Raw genomic sequence first — 18,410 nt, 5'->3', positions numbered from 1 at the left:
AGTGAGAAGCTCAGAACAAGACTTTCACTTTCAAACTAAAACTACAACATGTGTTCCCTCAGCCACCTCCAGGGGGCACATGACTGATCACTGCTGAACAATATGCTGATTAATCTAGTTGTGTTTGTGTGTCTACCTCATCAGCTTGTGGCTTCACATCATTTAATGAGTTTAAAGTGGTGCTTGTTAGCTCGTTAGCTAGTTAGCTTGTTAGCGTGTTAGCGTGTTAGCTCATTATTTTGGAGGCTCTTGACAAGGAGCCGGCCTTGAGTCTCCGAGGTTCAATGTAACACTAATGATTTAATTACGCAGAACGATATCAGCTCGTTAGCAGCTAACAAGAGTTTACACTTTTTATTATTTGTTTGTTATGAGCGTTAAAGCAATGTCTGGGCTGTGATTCGTTAACAAGCTCCACGGCATTAATTAAAATGTAGAAAGGGATAGACAGTGTAATTCTATATTCTGTGTGTTGACCAGCAGGGGGCGACTCCACTGGTAGTTTCTATAGAAGTCAGGAGTTTCTGTTTCAGTCTCTCGTTTCAAGTCTTCTTTAAACACCTGATGTTCATTTAGTGAACTATGATCATTTAGAGTCAAACAGACAATAAAGCACTGGATGTGTTGGGGGGGGATACCACAGTGTGATTGACAGCTACTACCGTCCAATTGGTGCAGGTGGCAGGTGTAGTTGGGTGTGTCCTCGAGCTCTCAGTCAGGCTCCACCCATTCAGTTTGTGTCAGTTCTTTTTGACAGTTTGTGTTGAATCTGATCTTTAATAAAAATCTGTTTATATGTTTCAGTCTGAGCTCTCTGTCTGACTGCTCATCTCTCTAATTGACTCCCTCTCTTTTTCTCCTCTCTTCTTCCTCTTCTTCCTCCTCTTCATCCCTCTCTCTCTGTTCGTTTGTAGCTGCAGGGCTCGCTGCAGCTGATTGGCTGCTGAATTACAGAGGGAATCACAGTGATTGGAAGCTGAGAACCCAAAGTAACAGCTTGGCAGTAAGAACACAGGACTTCTAATTACTGAGTGTGTGTGTGTGTGTGTGTGTGTGTGTGTGTGTGTGTGTGTGTGTGTGTGTGTGTGTGTGTGTGTGTGTGTGTGTGTGTGTGAGGGTGTGTGTGTGTGTGTGTGTGTGTGTGTGTGTGTGTGTGTGTGTGTGTGTGTGTGTGTGTGTGTGAGGGTGTGTGTGTGTGTGTGTGTGCGTGTGTGTGTGCGTTTGCGTGTGTGTGAGGGTGTGTGTGTGTGTGTGTGTTATTATATCAGAGACACTGATATAATAACACATTATAATTTTCCTTTTTTTTTAGAGACAAAAACGGAATCACAAACAGTGTGTACGTGTGTACAGATGTCATTGTGAGGACGTTCAAGCCCCCCTCTAACGGACTGTTAATATTAAGACTTGGTGTTAGGCTTGAGTTTAGGTTGAGGTAAGTGTTAGAGGACACTGAAGCTGTCTTCAGACCTGAGCTCCAGGTCAGATCCAGAGAATCATCTCCAGAGTTTGTGTTTCACAGCTGAACAACACAGCAGCAGGTTTCCTTATGGTTCAGGTGAGAGCAGGGGGGGGCGGATACAGACAGGAAGTGACCTATTACCTCTGCTGCAGAGGTCACGTGATCATGTTTACATCACCTGACAAGTCGTCAACTCTGATCACCACAAACTCTCTTCACATCTTCATCGTTTGTCAGCTCTTCTTCATCAGTGAATCCTGTTGTTCAGTTCTATCAGCATCTGATGGAACTGAGCTTTATTCACTGGTCCTTCACCAGATCCGTCAGTTTGTCCTAAAGGTCGACTGCAGCGACCGAGTAAAACCTAATGACAGAGATAAAACCACATCACACCTGTGTGTGTGTGTGTGTGTGTGTGTGTGTGTGTTACAGGACATTAGCTGTGCCGTAACGAGACCCATAAAAGGGAAAAATTAAAGTTTTAATGTGAGGTGGTCATCACGCAGCAGCTCTGTGTGTGTGTGTCTGTGTGTCGTGTGTGTTTGTGTGAGTGTGTGTGTGTGTGTGTGTGTGTGTGTGTGTGTGTGTGTTTGTGTGTGTGTGTGTGTGTGTGTGAGTGTGTGCGCACAGGGTGTGTCCGGAGGCTGGTCAGTTTGTCTCGTTAATGACCCCTCCCTCCTTAACGAGCTAACGAGCTAATAATGAGAGCTCGTTAAAACCGACAGACGGAGCTCAGCCAATAAAACTCAGTTAATCAAACTCACCTGCTGAAACCATGGCAACCAGCCTGTCAATCATATTTCATATTTAATCTTCACCATAAATGTCACTTACCTGAAGCATCAGTGTGGTTGCTATCACACCAAGTCAATTTCCTGTATGTGAAGGGTTAGGGTTACCTGGCCAATAAAAGAGTTCTGATTCAGATTCTATGGTAACCAGGAAAAAAGTTAATAAAGTGACTTTAACATGTTCCGTGACCTTAAAGAACCTTTCTCAGGGTTCCTCAAAGGATGTGGAGAAGTTCTGTAATCTGTAAGAAGTTAAAGATGAGGATCCTGACGTCCTTCAGAAAGTTGATGGTCCTTGAGAAGCTCCTCGCCAACATCTGGATCCTCCTCGCCAACATCTGGATCCCCTTCACCAACATCTGGATTCTCTTCACCAACATCTGGATCCTCCTCGCCAACATCTGGATCCTCTTCACCAACATCTGGATCCTCTTCACCAACATCTGGATTCTCTTCACCAACATCTGGATCCTCTTCACCAACATCTGGATCCTCTTCACCAACATCTGGATTCTCTTCACCAACATCTGGATTCTCTTCACCAACATCTGGATCCTCTTCGCAAACCTCTGGATCCTCTTCACCAACATCTGGATTCTCTTCACCAACCTCTGGATCCTCTTCACCAACATCTGGATTCTCGTCACCAACATCTGGATTCTGAATCCGTCTCACTTCATCTCTAAACTTTGTTTCAACCTGAAGAAGAAAATAAAATTCTGTATGAACTTGGTTTTACAGTTGTCATCAAATACACACACACACACACACACATATAACACTCACAGACACACACGCAGTGAATTAAAGGACAATTTGCTGTCGAGCTGCTTTTCAATTTTCTTCATTTCACTTTGTTTAATTGCTTCTGTTGTGAAATATTAGAAACAAACAGAAACTGCAGATTTGACAAATTTATGACAAACAGTCTCCTCCTCCTCTTCTCCTCCTCTTCTCCTCCTCCTCTTCTCCTCCTCACCCCTGTCTTTTTTTCGTCCTCCTTTCCAAATGCAGCAGAATTCCCTCAGAGGTTTTTAATCTGATGTGTTGGCTCCACATCTCCATCATCCCTGTGAACATGGAGATTAACTCCAACTGGCCAGAAGGATCAGCATAAGTAGGTTACTAACACAACCACAGACACACACACACACACACACACACACACACAACCACAGACACACACACACACACACACAGACACACACACACACACAGACAGACACACACACACACAGACACACACAGACACACACATACACAAACAAACACATACACACACACAAACACACACACACAGACAGACACACACACACAGACACACACACACACACACACACACACACACACACACAGACACACAGACAAACACAGACAAACACACACACACACAGACACACACATACACAAACAAACACACACACAAACACACACACACACACACACACACACACAGACACACACATACACAAACAAACACACACACACACACATCTCCATATGTGTTAAAAACAGGTTTTTATTATTGAGTTAGTTTTTTTGCAGCTTTCGTTTTTTTGTGTTTTTTTTTTATTTAATTTTCAAGTTACTGAAACACATAAAATAAATCTCTTCCAGCCTCGTCTCTTGGTCTCTTTGTTCTTAGTCCTGGACTCACACTCGTTCAGTCCCTGAGCTCTTGACTCGTCCAGATTTTCTTCTTCTTCTCCTGCAGCTCTCAAAACATCTCTGATCTCTTTTCAAGGTTAAATGTCTGTGAGCGACGCAGCCAGACCAACACACACATGAAAAGAACAACACACACATGAAAACACATACGCACCTATACCCACGTTAATATATAAACAGAAAACTTGTTCTATTCGATGATTCAGAACTGACTGTGTCTGATTTCTTCTCTGTCACATCTGCCAAGTCACGAGTGTCAGTGAACAACAGACATGAACTTAGTTCCTCAGAACTAAATACAAATCTAAAAGTTATTTTCTTTTGACTGTTGATTGGTTTGACTCTGTGCACAGACCTGTATTACTGTAGAAATAATATAAAAGTCAGGTTACGTTCTGAACTTGTCAGGACTTGTCAGGAATAACGTATGACGCCTCCATCTTCTGGTTGTGAGATAACATCGGAGGTTTCTCCATCATTCACATAATTATTGATGATTATTATGATGAGGATAATAATTGTGGTTCCTCCTCCAGCTCTGGTTTCCTGAACAGAGCAGGAACCGTTACAAGGTGCGTTCAACGTGATGCGGTGCTGGTTAGAGTTTGTGTCTGACTTCATCCAGCGCTGCAAGACGTCACCAGGTCAGGAGACAGATGTTCTCCAGATGTTATCTATATTTATACATATATATATATATACGTATAATATATTCATATATACATATGAAAAGAGAGAGAGAGAGAGATGTGCGTGATGCTCTGTATCCTCTGTCAGTGTATCTGTTTGTTTCGGTTGTTATTTCATGTTCATCTTATTTTATTTCTAATGTGCAGATTTCTCTCTGTTTAGTAATTCTGATGAGTTTCATCACCTGTGTATTTACACATGGTCACTTTAATTTATTGAATTTTCGGCTGAAACAAAGTTCTCCGTCAACAAGTCGGACCCTTTTGACAAGAAGTCACTTCTGTGTTTTTTTCCTCCGTCCCTGCAGATTTGCAGATTTGCAGATTTGGTGATTTGCGGTTATGATTTCTCTTCAGCTGTGGAACTCCTTTGCCTTCAGGGCCACCGTATCATCCCTCAGAGCGACCTTCACCGTCTGAATCATCAGAAAAATCTGTCAAGTACATTTCTACATATTTACAAATACTAACATGAATCATTTAGATTTTAATGAACTGGAAAAGTTTATGGATCACGTTAATCAGAGATCATAATACATTACAGACTCAATTTAGGTCTGAATTAGTCGACTTTAAAGATTTGAATTCACGGATAATGAATTTCTGATGAAGCGATTGTATTTATTTTCCTGCTTTAATTGTTTATATAAAACAGTGACTCTTGTATCTTCTGTTGTATTTCATAATATTAAAATAATTGTAATGTTAAATGAACAGAATCAGTTTGATTTGTTTCATTAAAAACTGAATAATCAGAGATCTTCTCATGTGAAACCACAGCTCCACCAGCAGGACAGGAAGAGAACTGCAGTCTGATCTGGTCAAATCTGAAGAATCAGTAAAAAAAAAGTTTTTGTTCATTTTAACTGATTAAAATCTGAAACTGAGCAAAAGGGAACTCCAGTGAACTTCGATGAACTTCAGTCTCATGAAGTTAAGGCTGTGGCTGATTAGAAACACACACACACACACCTCTGGGACGTGATTTGTACATTTTGGCCAAACAGCATTTTTCTATTTTCTCTGCTGAAAACTGACAGAAAATCAATGAAACCTTCATCGTCCTCCTCTTCCTCCTCTTCCTCCTCCTCCTCCTCCTCCTCCTCCTCCTCTTATCAACCATGATGACACAGATGCAGGCTGTAATTGGTTCTGTGCCTTGCTCAAGGGAACAGCTACTATATTCCTGTCTTCAAAACTTAATTTGTCATGTGACTTACAAGCAGACGCTGGAGAGGACATTCGTGGGTCACATGCTCCTTCGCTCACAAACATGTGACGAAACACACAACCAGGAAATAAAGAATTATAAAAAATAAAATAAAATACATAAAACTAAAGTAATAAATATCAAATAAAGTATATTAGTCAGTAGAATGAATTAATGAATGAAGTAAAACTGATGAGGTCAGTCTGAAGTGTGTGTATGTGTGTATGTGTGTGTGTGTGTGAGTGAACTCTGACCCCACTCCAGACTACTGACCTCACAATGTAATAGAAGCGTCACAGTCTGCCGACAAACACACACACACACTGTGGAGGGTCCAAACGTCCGGCTCTGGGTGTTGGAGGATAATCAATCATGCAGCTGTCTGACCAATCAGTCAATCAACCCCCCCACACCACACATACGCACTGTGTGTCAGGTGTGTGTGTGTGTGTGTGTGTGTGTGTTTGACATTGTGTCAAGCGTTGTCTTGGTTTTTTTGAAACCAGAAGTAACCATATTTGGATGAGCGGGGGTGAAGCCTGACTGAGAGATCGAGGACACACCCACCTACACACACACACATTGGACGGGACTGGCTGTCAATCACACCGTGCTGCTTAACGCGTTGACAAATATAACGTAGTGTATCTGGTCCTGGTTTAAAGTGGTCCTAGTGTATCTGGTCCCAGTCTAAAGTGGTCACAGAGTCTCTGGTCCTGGTTTAAAGTGGTCCCAGTGTCTCTGGTCCTCAGAGATCAGGATTTTCCGCTCAGACTCTTTTAACATGAATAATATGAAGCAGCTCAGGATGGAGAGACTTCATCTAAAACAACATGTCTCTCTCTCTCTCTCTCTCTCTCTGTCGACCTTCATTCTCTCGTTTCTCTCTCTCTCGCTATTTCGCTTCATTTGGTCGAAATAGTTTCAACTCGTTTAACAGAATCTCTGGAGAGCACCCCCTTCCTCCCTCTTTCCCCCTCTCTCTCCCTCCCTCCGTCTTTCCTCCTCTCTCTCGCTCTCTCTCTCTCTCTCTCTCATCCCCGAGTGTCTGCTGCCCCCTGCTGCTCACTCACGTTACTAAAGTCCTCTGATTGGTTCAGTCACTGTGACGCCCGGTCATTTTAAATGAATCCAATGGGAACGTGTGACGTTTCGAACAAACAGAAATACAACTTCCGGTGCAGCGAGTGAGACTTCGAAGTAAATACAACTTTTACATTTTAGTTACTTTTGATCATAAAAACAAAATGAATAAATGAATGAGTATTTGAGGACACACGATTTGAGTCAAACTCTAATTCAAACGACAGAAAACAAATCAATGTCAAATACAGACAAAATGTCTGAAACATAAAACCTTTATGAAACTCAAACATCACATTGCGATTATTATTCACTGTTCAATTCAGAAAATAATTCATTAAGTATATATGAAAATAACATTTTATGTAATGAATAGTCTAACTTCATTTTTCATTGAAATAAATAAGATAAAATAATTAAATAGTGCATGAATCAGAAACTGCATCTTTTATTGCGTGTCTCTTACCGGAAGTGGTAATGTGATTACTTTAAACTTGAATTTGCCGGTAAACAGAAGGTTAAACCGCGCGGTGTTTCCGGGCAGTGCAGCATTACGGTACCGGGACGTTAACGGAGAGTTACGGTAGCGGGACAGTAACGGAGAGTTAAAACTGGTAGCTTCCGGTCTCAGTGTGGACACATTAGCTTTACACAGCTAGCAGCTAACAGCCGGGCCGTTAGCTCCAGGCTAACCGGTCTGTGTCCCCGCTCCGCTAGCTGCTAGCTGCTAGCTGCTAACATGCAGTGTGCCAACCGGCTGAGGAAGAGGAGCGTGGAGCAGCAGCCGTGGAGCTGCAGAGCGGTGAGAGGATGAAGATGATGTTAGTGATGAAGAAGAGTGTCAGATCACATTGATGATGATTTTAACATTATATAATCAGGATATACTGTATAATGTTAGTGATGGTAATGAGGAAGATGTTTATATTGAAGATGATGAAGGTGTTTATGAGGATGATGAAGATGTGTTTGATATCAGAAGCGGGTGTGTTTGGAGTTCCAATCATCTGAATGTCCAATGGAAACGAATCACGGTTTTATTGGAGCCAATCAGCAAGAAGAGCAGCAGGTCAGTGGAGGTCATGACACTCCAATACCCATGAGGCTTCACTCTTCATCAAGTTCATGTTTCTATTGACACGTTTGATTATTATATAAACTATGAGTCACTGCAACCTGTCGTTATGTGATATCACCAATCTTGTCATGCAGCTGTTACTATTGTGGTGTGTGTGTGTGTGTGTGTGTGTGTGTGTGTGTGTGTGTGTGTGTGTGTGTGTGTGTGTGTGTGTGTGTGTGTGTGTGTGTGTGTGTGTGTGTGTGTGTGTGTGTGTGGACACAGGCTGCCGTGGTCCGACCCAGACTCTCCTGTCCCAGGTGCCTCGGAGGAGAACCAGTAAGTTGTGTGTTTGAGACCTGACGCTGGTTTGTCGTCTGACCATTGATCTCCAGTTTGTCTGCAGCTGTAAACAGGGTGTGTTTGATTTGTCACATGATCAGACTCAGAGCTCCAGACTAACGTCCTAATCTGAGTGACCAATAGGTTTTCACTGCTCCTGTTGCCACAATAAATAACTATTATACCTCTTTATTTATTTATATATATATGGCTGAGTATGACATTTGAACTGAAATTAAACATTTTAAAACATCCTGGATAACGTGGTTTGTTGTTTATAGTGGAAGTGTAGAGCTCAGGTCAGTGAGTATGTTGGACGACGCCCACCTCTCAGCTTCACTGGCCATGTGTCAGAGAGTGGGCGGGGCCTAGGGCTTGTGTGTAGCTGAGTGGAAGCTCCACAAAGGAGACGAAGAGTCGATGAAGCTCAGACACAGCCATAAAGTTTTGTCCACTGGTTTAGTCCGGAGCTCTGAGGCTCTCCAGTGTCACCAGGCCCCGCCCAGACACAGAGCCTTGACTGCTGTCAGTCAAAATGAAGCTCTGTGATTGGACATGTGTGTTGAAAATGCATCCTGGGAATTGATGTTAACTTGTGCTTTTCATCTCAGGGTCACATCAACCACATCATGGGACAATGATTGTCAACACTCCCACAGGAGGAGGGCGTGCCCCCCCCTCCCCCCCCCACCTCCAGAGGCCCATTTCCAATTCAGTTTCTGACTGATAATGTTGTTGTGACCCCGCCCACTTCTTTATCTTGTTGATGTGTTATCTGACATCAGAGAAATTCCCTCTGAACCTGAGTCTCAGATGTCCATGTGGTCTTGAATGCACCATCCGGTGGGATTTGGAAAACCTGCCGTCCAATCACGTACTTCTCCTCGTTCCTGACACACAGACACAACACATCGGCAGTGATTCGTCCATCGCTCAGTGACATCACTTTATTAGATGTGTTTTTTGTTAATAACTAATCAATCACAGTAAAGGATTGTTAAAATGCCATAGCCACTCTGATCACATGACTCTTCTCATTTCATCGCTGTAAAACTAACAGCTTCGGAAAAACTTTATTGATCCTGAACAAACGATCGTGTGACTTGTGTTCAAACTGAGGCTTTTAACATCCTCACTAAACACTCCACATGATCGCTGTCAGCCAATCAGACGATTAATGACATGTCACTTCCTGTTTGTACGTTTATATGAAGCAGAGTTTTATTTTTAACGTGACTGAAAAATGTAAAACTATTTTTGATGAAAACATTTCCCTCTTCGGGTCTGACCAATCAGGGCAGCATTTGCACCGCAGCCTGATTTCACAATAAAAATACGACTGAAAACTTGTGAGGTGTTTTGTTTGATGGAGTCAGTGAACCCTGAACTTCGTCTGACAGGAAGATCCTCGTGATACTGAAAGAAACTTAAAACACAAGGTTCTGTTCCGACATCAACTCTAAAATTATTTGATTTAAATCAGTTCATTACAGACAAATATGAATTCATTTAGTTTTTTTTATTAAGACGTATCAACATAAAGTGTCCTCTTATAACAGAAGTTTGGAGAAGAATCTAAATTAAAAACGTCACCGTCAACCAGTGAACCTGAAGATCTCAGTAAGCCCCGCCCCCTTCAGCTTCAGTCGAAGCGGTTTTGTGTTTCTTTGCAGCCGGAGCTTCGCCTGTTCAGGTAGAACAACACAACATGAGAACATGTTCCTTACATTACGGGTAAATACACAGGAAATGATCATTATAAATGTCTACACAATGTTCCACAGCATCAGGAACATTAATCACTCATGTTAACTGAACGTTCCACAGCATCAGGAACTATATCCGTCACTGGAGAACGTCTCAGAGTGATCAATATTTAACTGATATCGATTTTCTTCAAAAGTTTGTGGTTCCTCAGAAAACCTACAGTGTTCAGACTGTGGTGGAGCCTCCTGCTGGTCACATGAGTCACTGCAGCTCTTCATTGTGTATATGATCCCGCTGGCCGTCTTCCTGATTTCTGGACAGACAGTACAAGTAGTAATAGTATTCAGTACACTGTAGTAATAGTAGTGAGTATTAATATTGAGAGTAATCTAACCTGCGTGCAGTAGAACTGATCGACACGTGGAGGAAACTGCTTCTTTGGAATCTTTGTCTGACAAACCGAACAACAGACCTCTGAGCAACCACTTCAGGAACACAACGTCACACAACATCACACACTAACACAGTCACACATACACACTGAAGCAGCAGGATACAGGTTGGTGACATCATAAGGACCTCTGAGCTCCAGAGCCTGAAACACACATTGGTTTAGAGCCAACACTCCTCAAAACGGATCAATTCTGGTCAATAATCACAAGTGATCTCTCACCTTCTCAGCTGCACTGGACAGGATCACGTTCTGAAAAACACAAACTTCAATCAGTCCACATCAGTCCACATCAGTCCACATCAGTCCACACCGTCAGGGGGACAGCATGTTAGCCACAAACAGGACGTACCCTCCCCTTGCAGCTCTCCATCAGACAAACTGCGTTAGCGATGGTGTAACGTCTCATGGTCGAGTCTCTGATGGCCGCAGAGTACGAGACCTCGAACACAACACCTCTGTCCACAGCCTGGACGCACAAGCACACACACACACAGTGAATCCAGATGTTGCAAAATAAATTGCTGCATATCCTCATAAATGATAATCAACGAGGATGACCTCACCCCGCTCACTGGCGCCCTCTTGAAGAAGAAGGGAAGTTTCTCTGTGACTGAGATGCAGATGATGTCGACGTCGTACAACAAACAAGCCGCCTGAACACAAACGCATCGTTATCAACATGCGCTGCATTCAGTGACATCATGTGGAAACTGGATGTGAACAGGAAGCAGCTGGTGCTCACGTGGAAGAGTTTCTCTGTGGTGGGCTGGACGGCCAACAGGTCGAAGCTCCGGTACTCTGCAGCGTTCGGCCTCTGAACACACACACACAGATTGACCAATTACCATCATCTGCAGATTAATCAACCCTGCTTTTATTCTGAAGGTCTGAGCTTTTATTTAGATCCTGTGAACAAAACACTCACAAAGTGACTGGAGTCTGACATCACAACTGTCAGTCTGTTCAGCACTCTGATTGGACGAGAGCGGCCCTACCAGAAACACACATTGTATTAATACAATGACCACACGTGTCAATCCCCATCAGCATCGTCCTCACTCGTCCTCACTGTACCTGGACGACGGGCAGCTGATCCATCAGCTCGGTGATGGGCGTCGGCGTGGGGATCTCCTGCAAACAGGAAACAGACAGGTTACTTCCTGCAGGCGACTGAGTTCCCGAACGCAGCAACGCAGAGGACACACCCACCTGCTTCTTTTTGGAAGGTTCGAACACATAGTTGATGGCGACAGTGGAGAAACCAACTGAAAGGACAAGAAATTACAGACAGATCAATCACTGACCAGTCACTGATCATCACTGATCATCACTGACCAGTCACAGCTCAATCACTGACCAGTCACTGATCAATCACTGATGAAACACTGACCAGTCACAGCTCAATCACTGACCAATCACTGACGAGTCACTGTTGATGCTGATCAGGTCATTTCCTCTTTGACCCCATGTTGTTTTTCTAACAGCTGATTTTTTTAAGACAGATTTAATTCTTAATAAAATCTTTGTCACGTGACGTTAAAATACAGTTAAAAAGTTATTATTAGTGAGAACAACAGATCTTATAATAATAATTGTATTAATATATAAGCAGAACTTTAGACAGAGGCTGGTTAATGTGAGTTCCCAGTTAACTACAGGCTAACTACAGGTTAACTAGCGGTTAACTACCGACAGGGGAGTTAACACGTGTTGACTTCAGAAACAGAAACGTTCAATTGAGGCTTTTTGAGCAGAGGCCGGTGTAAGGGGTCCACAGCCTGGAGCTCAGAGCGGGGCTGCGCTGACTGCTCGCCCCGCTGCCGGGTGGTGGTCCCCCGGTGCAGAGTCCGGGGACCACCATCCGGCAGCGGGGCTTCGCTCACTGCTCTCCCCGCTGCCAGGTGGTGGTCCCCGGGTACAGGGTCTGGGGGAGGCCGGTGCAAACTCACGCTGAGCAGCGGACTCGATCAGGTTTCGGACGCTGGGGCTGGAGCTCAGGTTCAGGTCCATGAAAACCGCCATGATGATGCATGTGCTCAGCCGAAAGGCCTGCTGGGAGCTGTAGTCCCGCCTGGTATGACGTCACAGTCTCATGGGACATAATGTAACGTTTGAGAATCAGAGTAAAGTCAGATATTTAAAATCCGAATGTTTCCGTTTCATGTGACTTTAGTTTGGCTTCAACTTAACTAACTATATAACCCTCACCCCCCTACTAATGTCATCTTTTTCAGATTCACAATTTGTTTAACTCCACATTAACATTCAGATAAATAATAGAGTAAAGCAGCATTTAAGTGACGGATACTTTTACTTGAGTATTCTTGATCTAAGGACTTAAATACTTTTACTTCAGCAGGATTGTGAGGGTAGGACTTTAACTTTGATCGTTATTTACTCAGTGGTTTAATTGTGAAAAGTTGTCAGTTGTTTCTCGTCCACAAATAAAAGATTAAAACCAGTTTATTATAGAGACATGATAATAGAACCTTTAAAAACTGATGAAATCATTTCTTTCAACATTTTATTTTGAATAATCTGTGATTTAAACTCAATGAACAAAATATTCACATGATCCAAATAAATGAAGCAGATTAACTTTTTAAATTATCCGTTTTAAAAATGTTTTGTTTTATTCAAAGTCATGAGATTATATAACAGAGAGGTAGATGTTGTTTATTAGCATTTCATTACAAAGGAGTCACAAACAGACGATAACTTATAAAAACATTATCAACCTAATTAACATGAATAGTCATTTCAATGATGTTTAAAATCCTTATCTTTTAATTTGCCTTTGTCGCCATGTTTTCAGTGATCATGACCTCTGACCTGTCATGTTGATTTTCATTGTGTCTTTGTATTTCCTGCATTATGTTACATGCTAGCATGCTTACTCATTAGCCTCTGGACAGCGACAGTAACGTTAACATTAGTTAATGGGTTGACTTCTTGCTTCGTGACAATGAGCTAATTAGCTACATCTAGAGACACCGTTAATTTAGCTGAATCATACAGTGAGTTTTGTTATTATAGTTCCCATGATGCAAAGCTGGATGTGTTCAGTTTTTACAGCTCAGTACTTTTGTTGCTCGTTTATGGATCTTAAATCTCTCCCAATTTCAGGACTCGTCAGAGCCTCTGAAACATGACGTCACTCTCCTCTCTCGCTGCTCTGCTGTCGTTCCATCCATTCCGTGATGAGGCGGTGGGCGATGGCGTGTTTCGGGGGAAGCCAGACGCCTGGAGGGTCACCTCTCCTGGGCGGAGACTTCATTTGGAGGGCGGAGGTGATTTCCTCCAGACTGAACCAGCGAGCGTCCTCCAGCTCTGTGTGGTCGACGTCCAGCTGCACAGATAACAGCATTTCCTCAAACAGCTGCTACTGAGGTGTTCCTCAGGGTCAACGCTAGGTCCTCAACTGGTTGTATCAAACTTTAGTTCCTGCTCTCATCTATCATCTACAAACTACTTTTCCTTCCAGGGAAAAGCTCCTCCTACCCGTGAACGGACTATTAACTTTGATCAGGACAGTTTCCTGTCCTGACTCCTAAACCGTGGAACCAGCTCCACATGGACATTAGGACAGGAAGTCCACACATCGTCCTCCAGACTGAAGACACATCTCTTCTGACTATAATGTTTTAATAAATATACAATTTTAAACACTATGTTTAGTGGCACATATGTCACTTACTCATCGCACTTTGTAGTTTGGCCTCTTGATTCTTGTTGTTTTTTTTCCTCATGGTTGATGCACTTATTGTCTCTTGAGATAAAAGCGTCAGCTCAATGTAATGTAACGTAATCACAGGTGTATGTATCTACCACTTTCAGTTCGGGAGGCAGACACCATCTGTTCGTTTAAGAGTAGACTCAAAACCTTCCTTTTTGATAAAGCTTATAGTTAGAGCTGATTAGTGCAGCTGAACATTACTTGTCCTATGTTCTAAAATAGGAAGCGTTTAGTTTAAAAAGGCATAGAGGTATTGATGTCTGATCTACTTAGTGGCCCACATGGTTTTCATCGTTCTACCATACAAACCAGTAGCCAGTCAGATTTACCTTGAGCCCCAGTGTAGCCTCCAGTTCAGCCTTTATCATTGTTTCATTGATTACAAGGTAAAAACCGCTGATGATGCTAAAGGCCGAATTATAGTCCCGGACTGCCACCGCGGAAGACCACGCAGCTGCATCGACGGACTCGTTTTGGTTGATGCTTCTCTAACATGTTGCGACGCAATTCACCGCCAGAACACTACGCGGAGTAGCGTTGTTTGTTGAAGACAAAACACACAAAGAAGAGACGTCTTCTTCTTCGTCGACTGTTTATTTACGTCGCCACTCCGACTCCTCAGAGCCTCTTTCTGGTGGACAAATCCTCCAGTCAGTGACGGGTTATACAAGTGGTCATATTTTCGGATCTCTTCTGCCAAGTGCTCTTCTATTTGGTCCATATTCGTTCTTCTAAATCTTCCGTGATTTCCGCGTATTGTGGGGCATGAAACCGGAAACTAGACTCCGGACGGGATGTAGTAAGCAGACCAATCACAAGCCTTGCGGGCTGCGTGGGGCTCGCGTTGCTTTGTCGTGTAGTTAGAAAAATTTGACCCATGACACACGGAGCTCCTCTTTCCAGCTTCTCCTTCCTCTTCTTCATCCCTATCCCATTGAAGTAATTCATATCTCATCAGTACATGTTTCTGACCCTTGACCTCTTCCCCGAGTCCCTTTGCTTTATCTCTGCAGATCCAGGGCCACTGTGGCCACACCATGGATTATGATTTGTGGATCGTGTAGCAGAGGTCGTGGTGGTGGATCCAGTTTGATCCAGTTTGGTGGATTCTATATCGTGCTGGCTGATCGTAGTGGTAATGGAGGATCCTGTGTCACGTTGGCATCAGATGTTGGTGGACCAGGACCGAGGTGGCAGCTGATGATGGATCCTAACTGGAGGCAGTGGACAATGACTGTGGACTATAGTGGATCTGATCTGGATGGTGGATCATGGTCTTGCTGGTTGCTGACCACAGACTATGATGCAGCAGAACTGATTGACATATAGTATTGAAGTTATTCATCAAAATGTTTCCCCTCATCAATGCTGCTGACAACTTTAATCTGATGATGTTTCCTTCACTTGACATCTGTTGACTTGTGTCCGTCCTGGGAGACGGGTCCTCACATGTGTCTCTGAGGTTTTTGTGTATTTGTACCTGTTAAAAGGTTTTTAGTAGTTTGTCCTGACCCTTGTTGAGGCTGAAGGACAGAGGATGTCTCACCATGTTAAAGCCCTATGAGACAAACTGTGATTTGTGAATATAGGCTATATAAATACAATTTGATTGATTGATTGATTGAGTATGTCAGCTCACCTGAGTGTGGGCGGGGCTTACAGAGGCGTGGCAGCCCAGCATAAAGGAGCTGTGAGGGAAAGGCCAGTGCTGCGAGGAGCTGTAGGAGATGCTGTCGACCTCCAAACCCACTTCCTCCGCCACCTCCCTGCACAGAGTCTCTTCCACAGACTCACCTGGAACAGACACACACAGGTGGGTTAGACCCGGTGAACAGACAGGAAACAGATAAGAGAGTGTGTTACAAGTGAGATTGACCCATGTCACAGAAACCAGCCAGAGCACTGTACATCCCCCGTGGGAAGGACGACTGTCGCCCCAACAAACACCGTTTCCCGTCAGACACCAGGACAATCACCACTGGAGACATCTGCAGGAAGACCAGAGAGACCAGGAACTAGTCAGAACAGAACATCGATCCATGCCACCAACAACAAAATTTAAAGCTGGTTGTGATCCAGATAAGAACTGGTTTTGACCAGGTCTAAATCTGGTTCAGATCCAGTTTTGGTTGAGTTTTTGATCTTTTAAAATTAGATTCACCGTTGGATAGTGGACAGTCCCGCTGCTCCTGCAGACTCTCTGACTTCCTGCCTGGTTCCGGTGGGTCGGCTGGCCTGTAGCACAGCAGAACCTGTTGGTTTGATGCCAGCGCAGCAGAGCCTGACCCTGCAGGACAGACCATTATCAGGGCCAGAATTGATCATCCACACTGGACACAGTCTGCAGGTCCACTCTAATTGTCTGAGCTGAGCTTTTAAAAAGGACTACTTCAAAATATAAGCATGAATCAAGTGAAAGACACAGTCTTGTTGTAGTTCCTGACCTTGGCCACTATAGGGACCTCTGCAGCAGTCAGCAGAAAGAAGGATTTCCTGAGCTCGACAAAGTTTCCTTCACACTCGTCTTCTACTGCTGCCTGATCCAATTCTCCTACAAAGCCGAACACAGAGCAGAACATCAGACCAGAACCTGCTGTCAGTCCGACGAATGGATCATGTGTTCTTACCAACATCCAAACAGAACTGAGCCTGGTTCTCTTCAGAACAGCCGACCAGAACTGACTCCGTCAGCAAACCTCTGTCATGACCAAGTCGCTCCAGAATCAACTGCACATCTGGAATGTAAAACATCAACTGTGTTAGAATGTCAAGCTAATTTGTGCCTCAGGTTATGGTTCTACACTTTTCTACTGATATTATCTTTATTAGTTTCCCTAATTGTAGTCCTGTCTATTAGCTTCTGTTCTTGAGGTTCTGGACCTGAAGTTCTGTTTTCCTGAGGTTCCATACCAGAGGTTCTGTTTTTTGGTTCTCTACCTGTTGTTGTAGAGTTCTCTTCCTGCGGTTGTGGTTCTCAACCTGAAGGTCTCTTTTTCTGTGGTTCTCTAAATGAAGCTTAAGGTTCTTAACCTGAACTGCTGAATGTTGCCGGTGTGAAGGTTCCTCTCTCAGCACGTTGCAGCAGAGGAGACAGACGGTGGAACAACATGATGTTGCTGTTCTGCAGCGCTTCAGCACACAAGGACTCGTCCTCCTTCAGCTTGTTCACATACCTGAGGAGACAATCCATCAATCAACCTGCTAACAACCAGCTCCTCATTTAGAAGTTGTAAGTTACTGAACCTCATCCTGGAGACATATCTTGAGCAGCTGCGACTCTGCGGACATTTTGGGGTAGAGAGGAGGATCCTCAGAGGTTTCAACATGGCCGCCATCCTGAACTGGTCTGGACCAGACTGGTTTGAACCGATTCTGCTGCCTGCAGACAAGTCAGGGGGAACAGACTTTTTACAGAAAAAAAACTAGCTTAGCATAAAGATGAAGGGGGGGGGGGGACCTAATTTAGCATTAAGACTGGGGGAAGTGGGAAACTGTTAGCATATCTAATCATGAGCAATAGAGGAGGGTATTAGCCTAGCTTAGCATGAAGACCAGACAGTTCTGATCGAACTATAGATCTTCTTCACAGCTGTCTTGTTGACATGAAATCAAAGGTAAACACAGGTGTTATTACACATGAAATCACTCACTGTTGTGATTTACTTATTTTTACTATTTTATATCAAATTGCTGCTGTGAAGAAGATCAATACTTCATTAATGCTTCATGATTCATGTTGATATAAAGTGAATGATCATTAGTGTTCTGACCACACAGAATGCACACGTTAGTGTTTGTATAATAAACACTAAAAGAGAATAATGCTATTATAGACCGAACATGTGACACATGTGTTTATATGAAACAATCATGAAGAGAACATGAAGCAGATTTGACCTCAGGTCACAGAACAAAGATGACGGAGTTCAGAGTCACAGTGAACACGTCATTTCAAAATAAAACGTGCTTACCTGCAGCTACTCTTCTTCTTCTTCTTCTTCTTCTTCTTCTTCGTTGTCGTCTTCTTCTTCTTCTTCTTCTTCTTCTTCTGCTGCTGGTGTCTGTAAAACAGAGTCTGCCCCCTGCAGGAACCCCGGCAAAGAAAACCAATAAATACACTATTTACTTACGTTTCATTTTAAACAGAAACACGTTCATGAAACTATATATTGAAATTAACTTCTGAAACCTAAACTTCAAGCTGAAGCATA

The 18,410-nt window shown here is 43.4% G+C and overlaps 2 protein-coding genes across 3 annotated transcripts; both read right to left on the bottom strand.

Annotated features, from left to right (window-relative positions):
• Window positions 1-9,806: 9,806 nt before the first annotated feature.
• rpp30 (ribonuclease P/MRP 30 subunit) lies at window positions 9,807-12,546 on the bottom strand. Its single transcript, XM_062414006.1, has 12 exons — window positions 12,413-12,546; window positions 11,673-11,728; window positions 11,538-11,594; window positions 11,389-11,454; window positions 11,206-11,277; window positions 11,027-11,116; window positions 10,813-10,929; window positions 10,683-10,712; window positions 10,567-10,604; window positions 10,404-10,483; window positions 10,230-10,322; window positions 9,807-9,987 (listed from the first exon to the last, which is right to left on the bottom strand). Exons 1-12 carry the CDS (start codon window positions 12,483-12,485, stop codon window positions 9,920-9,922), a joined length of 840 nt encoding a protein of 279 aa, XP_062269990.1. The 5' UTR covers window positions 12,486-12,546; the 3' UTR covers window positions 9,807-9,919.
• Window positions 12,547-13,113: 567 nt separating this feature from the next.
• nudt13 (nudix (nucleoside diphosphate linked moiety X)-type motif 13) lies at window positions 13,114-18,229 on the bottom strand. 2 transcript variants are annotated; one of them, XM_062414004.1, is made up of 9 exons: window positions 18,171-18,223; window positions 17,443-17,578; window positions 17,230-17,372; window positions 16,827-16,934; window positions 16,644-16,750; window positions 16,361-16,486; window positions 16,076-16,187; window positions 15,839-15,993; window positions 13,114-13,812 (listed from the first exon to the last, which is right to left on the bottom strand). In XM_062414004.1, exons 2-9 carry the CDS (start codon window positions 17,532-17,534, stop codon window positions 13,618-13,620), a joined length of 1,038 nt encoding a protein of 345 aa, XP_062269988.1. In that variant the 5' UTR covers window positions 17,535-17,578; window positions 18,171-18,223; the 3' UTR covers window positions 13,114-13,617. The 2 variants fall into 2 exon arrangements, with proteins under 2 accessions (XP_062269988.1, XP_062269989.1); XM_062414005.1 differs by lacking the exon at window positions 13,114-13,812 and adding an exon at window positions 13,835-15,757 and having other exon boundaries at window positions 18,171-18,229.
• Window positions 18,230-18,410: the final 181 nt, after the last annotated feature.

The sequence above is a fragment of the Platichthys flesus genome, chromosome 20 (genome assembly GCF_949316205.1).
Source record: "Platichthys flesus chromosome 20, fPlaFle2.1, whole genome shotgun sequence".
In the NCBI taxonomy this organism is placed as follows: Eukaryota; Metazoa; Chordata; class Actinopteri; order Pleuronectiformes; family Pleuronectidae; genus Platichthys; species Platichthys flesus.
Note: the sequence above shows the minus strand (reverse complement) of the source record. Positions and strands in the feature narration are given on the sequence as shown.

Bases quoted from the DNA above. Each gene is read 5' to 3' on its own strand.
- nudt13 (XM_062414004.1), bottom strand. From the start codon at position 17,534: ATGGCGGCCATGTTGAAACCTCTGAGGATCCTCCTCTCTACCCCAAAA. The intron at 17,373-17,442 runs GTTCAGTAACTT...TTGTCTCCTCAG, and splicing joins AGATATGTCTCCAGGATGAG to GTATGTGAACAAGCTGAAGG. The intron at 16,487-16,643 runs GTCAGGAACTAC...TCTGTCCTGCAG, and splicing joins AGGTCCCTATAGTGGCCAAG to GGTCAGGCTCTGCTGCGCTG.
- rpp30 (XM_062414006.1), bottom strand. From the start codon at position 12,485: ATGGCGGTTTTCATGGACCTGAACCTGAGCTCCAGCCCCAGCGTCCGA. The intron at 11,729-12,412 runs GTGAGTTTGCAC...TTGTCCTTTCAG, and splicing joins GATCGAGTCCGCTGCTCAGC to TTGGTTTCTCCACTGTCGCC. The intron at 11,595-11,672 runs GTGGGTGTGTCC...TCCTGTTTGCAG, and splicing joins AACCTTCCAAAAAGAAGCAG to GAGATCCCCACGCCGACGCC.